Source organism: Penaeus monodon, chromosome 6 (genome assembly GCF_015228065.2).
Source record: "Penaeus monodon isolate SGIC_2016 chromosome 6, NSTDA_Pmon_1, whole genome shotgun sequence".
Lineage (NCBI taxonomy): Eukaryota > Metazoa > Arthropoda > Malacostraca > Decapoda > Penaeidae > Penaeus > Penaeus monodon.
The window spans coordinates 57,911,232-57,918,058 of record NC_051391.1 but is presented as its reverse complement, the minus strand read 5'-3'; the positions used below and the strand labels follow the sequence as shown (position 1 = coordinate 57,918,058).

The window sequence follows — 6,827 nt, the reverse complement described above, 5'->3', positions numbered from 1 at the left end:
TTTTGACCCCCGGGAAAAAAGCAGGGCCCATGTATGCAATAGTTGATAAATAGCGTACCAACAGTGCTAGTCTTTCAAAGGGAAAAAAATAGATAATATAGATACTATTGCAATAAAGTGCTACAACGACGTGGGAAATCAGGAGGAAAAAAACCCTGATATGGGTACAAGATGTTAACTTGCGTCTGGCAGGGTCGAAGCTCGAGCCACTGGGCCCCTGGCGATTTCGCTCCTCAAGCGCTAGGGCAGTTTGACGGTTTGCCCAGTCAAATGTGGCCTCCATTCAGGTCCGCTTGTCTGGACAGGCGTCACGATCACAATGTATGCATCTTAAAAGTCTATAATGCTCCGCTGTTTGCTTCCTTTCAAGTAGTTAAGAGGAATAATATTTTCGAATGAATGCCAATACCACTTCAAAAATGTGAAATCAGTTTCATAAATTTGCCACAAACTATATTTCAGTTTTGAGTAAAAAATTAAAGCTAAAGATTATGGGAAAGCAATAAATAAAACATATATCAGTAAGGTTTATTGACATATCCAATAATATAAGTTTCACGGATGACAAAAGACTAGCACACGAGATAAATGGGAAACAAGTGATGGTTTTTAATCACAAGAAAGATTAAAAGTAAGGCATCTGGTAGTCAAACAATTATAACATCAGCATTTGTATTTCTCATATAAATCACATACATCAAATCAAAGACATTAATTTCCAATAATATATATCCAATAATTTTACAAGTTCAAGCTAAGAAAAAAATTCTCATTCAGATTTTTTTTCTAACCTCATAAAAACTCAAAAAAGGACACCATCAAACGTTTTTTTTTTTCTTAATATATATAAATGGCTATCACATATGACATTAAGCATAAAGTTTAAATTTATCCTTGAAATTTAACATAGCGTTTCACTGTACCTTGAAGGAACCATCAAGGTTTAGGACACAACACCTAAAAAAAAAATCACACCCGGTGAGCTGCAAGGCTGACAAGAGACGCTTTTCGAGGAGAAAGAAAGGACAAACGTTTAGGAAGTCGCATAACGTGTGAGAGAAGAACCAAGGGAGGAACAGAAAACCATGCGGGTTAGATTACACTCGCGAGCTGCTCCGGAGCTCGGTCAGTTATATTAAACAAAAAATATTTATTTCGACAATCCAAGTAACGATTTAAAAAGCTAGAACGATAAAAAATACAAAGAAAACTATATATGCGAGGACATCTGCTGCAGTGCTACTTTGGGGCAGTGGCTGAAATATACAGGCAGGATTACCATTGATGCGCAGTGAAGGCATTTAGCCCCTATTCTGAGCTAATTTCCTGTCTAGTCTCATGCTGTAAAGAATAAACTCCATTGTAAAATAGTCCTGAAAAAATACACTCAGCTCAGATTGGCTACTACTCTACCCACTAGATAAATGTGAACTATGGGCCAAAATACTAGCCATGGCTTTTGCACTTGGAAACCCTTCTGCTCTAAAAATCTAGTTCTGGAGAACATACTAAAACAATCCTTCTAGACGTTAAAATACAAATTAAAAATTTCTCAAGGATCGTCCTTACTATTACTGTTATTACGCATGATAACGAAATGTTTTTATTTTTTGTCTAAGAGCCCAGGTCAGACGGGGTTATCTACACACTGTCAATGTAACGCACCTTTCATCTGGGGAATTTTTTTCCTGCCACTAGTGTACAACTAACAATGAAAGAGCATCGATGCTTATTCATCTGGAATGGATAAGGAAGTGTTAGAATAAGAGAAGAAAAAGTACATGGTAAAAAGGGACCAAAAAGCTGTTGAGGATAATCAGTGAGAAAAGACTTTATGAGAAAAAATAAATTGAAGAGCTGAAGGAAAAATCTCAGGTCACTGTATTTGCATAAAACTGTCAAAATTGCACGCTTCCACTCATGGAATTTCAATAGCCTTAAAATTTAAGTCAGCGAAAACCACTTGAAAATGAACTTATCTAAAATATAAATATCATCTCCCTTGACATTTATTATAGCCAAAATGTACAAGTTTATCATCATTCAGAACGAGTTAGCTTCATTACACGATTTCCAAACTTGATGAAAAACAAAAATTATGGAAAAATCTATAAAGACCTTGATTATAATGCCTAAATGGCTGCACTACAGACAATAACACTGACTTTCAAGGGAATGTGAGGGATGGAGTCAGTCCACGGTTGACCTTACTTCTTCATTAATCAAAAGTAATCATCCGGTAACCAACAATTATCCGTCCTAGAACAATATTGAGACTTTTTTTCTTAAATTTATGATAGTCTTATTTCCAAAAGGAGAGAAAGTGAATGCACAAATAAGCGGATATGAGTGAAGGTGGAGGGCCCAAGAGTCGGGCGCGACTAATGCTACAAAAGGCTTGGTCCCTCCGAAGAACCATTAGAGCAAGTACTCCCCCTACCTCTAATTCTTTTCTTTTTTCACTGAACCAATATCGTTATCACTACAATTTCCAGACTAATCCACCGAAGGGGACACTACTACTCTATAAGGATAACGACATGCTTAGTATGCTTCCCTGCGGCGTGGAAGTTGGGAATGATCCCTCCCGCTGGCCCCTTGCCCGCCCGGAGTGCTCGCGCTGCCCCCCCGCTCCCCTCCCCCGCCTCGCCTCGCCTCGTGGAATGGTTTACTGGTACCCTCTCCTCCTCGTCGTCGTCGTCGTCGTCATCGTCATCGAACTAACGTACCGCCTATCGTTGAAGTGCTTTTCATAACCGATCACGCCCCCCATGACCGCGCCCTCTGGCCGGGCCGCTCTCGCGTGGGCCTCGCCTCGGATCTCCCTCCGGCCGCGGGCTCTCTCAAACTGCCATTCAGACTTTAAGCTTTTTTCACGCAATGTGTTTCGGTTCCCGGCGCGCGTTCAAACAGCCAGTCGTCCTTCTTGACCCTCTCTCCGCCGCTCGCCTGCCACTGTGCCCGTTTATCCACCATCCAGGGGTTTTGCTGCTTAGTGTGGTTCTTACCCCGTCGTCGAATAATTCTTTCTTTGGCCCTGTGACTTCCCGCGGTAGTTCTTCTTGGCCGGTTCTGCCAATGTTCCTCATCAGCCGTTCCTCTTCTGTCTCTCATCTCCTCATCGGTGCTTGCCTCCATCGTCTCCTCTTGTATCTGTCATCATCGTCGTCGTCGTCATCGTCCGTCCATCGTCGGGTCGTCGTCGCGGCCGTCGTAATATTTTCTTCCTGTAATGCCTTCCTATTTGTGTCTGTAATCATCGTCATCATCGTCGTCGTCGTCGTCGTCGTCGTCGTCGTCGTCATCATCGTCATCATCATCCCTATACTTCTTGTCGTACTTATTATACTGGCCCTTGTAGTATCTGTGGTTGTCATGGTGGTCTTGCAAGGTCCTGTCCCTCCCATCCCTGTGGTAGTGTCCGTCGTTGTGGTCCCGGTCGCCGTCCCTCCGGCCCTTGGCCTTCGTGCGGTCGCCGTCTCTCTGTTGCCGTTGCTGCTCCTTCTGCGCTTCGCTCTCCTTTTTCTCGGCTTCTCGCTTCTCTTTCTTCTCTTCCTTCTCGCTGAGTCTCGTTCGCCTCGATCGGTGACGCTTCCTCTCCTGACTTTTCTTTTCTTCCTTCTCTTGTGCCTTATTTCTTTTCCCTCTGCCCCTCTTCTCCTCGGGCTGCTGCTTCTTATCATCCCCATCACCACCATCCCTCTCGCCTCCATCCTGCGGCAAGGGAGACGGGAGAACATCCTCCTGCTGCTCTTCCACGGCCATTTCCTGCTGCTCCTCTTCCCCCTCGTCTTCTGTCTCCACGTCCACTCCCTCATCCTCATCCTCAGTCTCAGGCTCTGCCGTTTCCTCGCTGTCTCCCACCACAACCAGGTCCTCCTGCGGCGCCTCCGGCTCCTCATCTACACTCACACCCTCATCAGCTCCACCTTCCACCTCAGCCTGGGAATGGATAAACTAAGTTACCACATCAACTATTACACAAGTTCAATATGTACTAAACTGCTACTTAACCAAAAGAAATTCCCTTAGAAAACTTGGAACTCACCTCCAAATCATTCCAGGTCTTATCAAACTGCGAGTCAAGGACTGAGAGGCGCTCCGCCATGGTGCTGATGGTCTTGTCAACCGGGGTCTTTCCACGCTTCATGAACACGTTCTGGCCGATGTCCTTCAACTTGTTCACCACATTCACAATCACGCGATTCATCTTGGACAGCGTGTTCTTGCCCAGGTTGGCGAAGTTCTCAGGGGAGCTCAGGGTCTTGAGCTGAAGGAGGGAAAAGGATTGAAGGCTGTAAGAGGGAAAGGTGTAAATAAACTAAAATTAAACTATGAATGTTTAGAAATATCTATCCCTTCTTTGTAGTGGTCATCTTGTAATACCCTGAAGATATTATTTAGGAGAGAAGATTCCTGAAAAAATAACTTACATATATTGCTATATTTTACATAATGTGCATGTTTGTCACATACGTATTTTCACACATACATATGCATATAGGCATGATCACTGCTTTACATGATTATCCGTCTCTTCTTGCCACTCTAGACATTCCACTGTTGTGTTGTCTATTCCTTTCCGCAAAAGATAAGTATTGTTGTAACACTACCTTTTTCACCACCGACTGTCACATGCTAAACATCCTTAGGTGATATCACAGTGCAATATGACAGGCAGACTCCCTGCGGGGAGCCTAGGAGCAGAACCCAGCTCCAAGGAGCAGCCGACTCCACCATTATTTTTTTAATAAAGGAGTCAAGACATCTTAGTTGTCTACCTTAAACCTTTGGCAAATTACATCGAATTCCGAAATTCTTCTCAGGAAAACCTGAAAACTGCCTTCATTGGAACTGCAGGGCAACGCTTGAGGGCGCGTGGTTCACTGAGGCTAATCTTCCCTACTGAAGAACAACGGATCAAAATTCTCCACGAGACAGAACACAAACTGAGAAAATCCTTCAGTTCTCATTATCTGCAACCCTGAAGGATACTCGGGGGAGAACAAGAATGCAAGTCCTCACCTTTTTCCACTTCTCGGACAGAGATTTCCTGATCTCGGAGAACTTGCCTCGAGCGGTGTCCAGCTTCTGCTGTACCTAAAGGAAGAGTTTTGTCTTATGTTTAGCTTTTATTGCGAAAAGGAGGCAAAAGAGAGGAAAGAAAAAATGAGAGAGACAGAGTAAAGAGAGCTATACAGATGTATATACATTTTCTTTGTCACAGGTAAAGTTTTAAACCTTTACACAACCCATGAGCAATCCCTTGCATCAACTAATCTTCAGTCATTCTCACCCTTATCAATATCACGTCATTTAAATTAAAGTAGTTCCGAGAGAGAGAGAAAGAGAGAAAGAGGGAAAGAGAGAAAAGACAGAGAGAGAGAGAGAGGAGAGAGAGAGAGAGAGAGAGAGAGAGAGGGAGAGAGAGAAAGAGCGGAAAGAGGAGGAGATAGAAAAGAGCGAAAGAAGGAGAGAGGAAAGAGGGAGGGAGAAAAAGAGCGAAGAGGGAGAGAGAGAGCGAAAGAGAAATAGAGAAAGAGAGTGAGAGATAAATAGAGAAAGAGAGTGAGAGATAAATAGAGAGAGAAATGGAGAAAAGATAGAGAGAGAGAGAAGAGAGAGGAGAGAGAGAGAGAGGAGAGCTGGTGAAAAGAGGAAAAAGATAGAAAGATAGAGAGATAGAGAAAGAGAGAGAAATAGAAAGAGAGAGAGAGAAATAAAGACACAGAGAGAAAAAAAAATAGAAAAAGAGAGACAAATAGAAAGCAAAAGAGAGATAGAAAAAGAGAGAAAGAGAGAGAGAGAGGGAGACGAGAGAGAGAAAAAGAAAAAGAAAAGGAAAAAGAAAAAAAGAGACAGAAATAGAAGAAGAGAGAAAGATAGAGAGATAGAGAAAGAGAGAGAAATAGAAAGAGAGAGAGAGAGAAAGAGCAAAAGAGAGGGAGAGGAGAGAGAGAGAAAAAAAAAAGAAAAGGAAAAAGAAACACAGACAGAGGGACAGAAATAGAAAGAAAGAAATAGAGAGAAAGAAAGAAAGAGAGAGAGAGAGAGAGAGAGAGAAATAGAGACAGAAATACAGAGAGAGAGAGAGAGAGAGAGAAAGAAATAGAGAGAGAGAAGAAAGAGAAATAGAGAGAGAGAGAAAGAAAGAAATAGAGAGAGAGAAAAAAAAAAAAAAAAAAAAAAAAAAAAAAAAAATATATATATATATATATATATATATATATATATATATATATATATATATATATATATAGAGAGAGAGAGAGAGAGAGAGAGAGAGAGAGAGAGAGAGAGAGAGAGAGAGAGAGAGAGAGAAGAGAGAGAGAGAGAGAGGGAGAGAGAGAGAGAGAAATAAATAGATAGAGAGAAAAATAGAAAAAGAGAGACAAATACAAAGCAAAAGAGAGATAGAAAAAGAGAGACAGAGAGAGAAAGAGAGCAAAAGAGAAGGAGAGGAGAGAGAGAGAAAAAGAAAAATAGAAAGAAAGAAAGAGAGAGAGAGAGAGAGTGAAAGAGAGGGATAGGAGAGAAAAATAAAAATAAAAAAGAAAGACAGAGAGAGAGAAAGGAGAGAGAAAAATATAAATAGAGAGAGAGAGAGAGAGAGAGAGAGAGAGAGAGAGAGAGAGAGAGAGAGAGAGAGAGAGAGAGAGAGAGAGAGAGAGAGAGAGAGAGAGAGAGAGAGAGGGAGAGGGCGAGAGAGAGGGAGAGGGCGAGAGAGAGGGAGAGGGAGAGAGAGAAGGGAGAGAGAGAGAGAGAGAGAGGGGGAGAGAGAGAGAGAGAGAGAGAGAGGAGAAGGAGAGGAGAAGAAGAGAGAGAAA

The 6,827-nt window shown here is 42.3% G+C and overlaps 1 protein-coding gene across 1 annotated transcript; it reads right to left on the bottom strand.

The window, feature by feature from the left end:
• Nucleotides 1-3,228: 3,228 nt before the first annotated feature.
• Nucleotides 3,229-5,100, bottom strand: LOC119574708 (the record flags this gene model as incomplete). Its single annotated transcript, XM_037922110.1, is given in 3 exon segments — nucleotides 3,229-3,942; nucleotides 4,049-4,270; nucleotides 5,026-5,100. Coding segments are annotated over 3 exon segments (999 nt in total), but the record flags the coding sequence as incomplete, so codon positions are not given.
• Nucleotides 5,101-6,827: the final 1,727 nt, after the last annotated feature.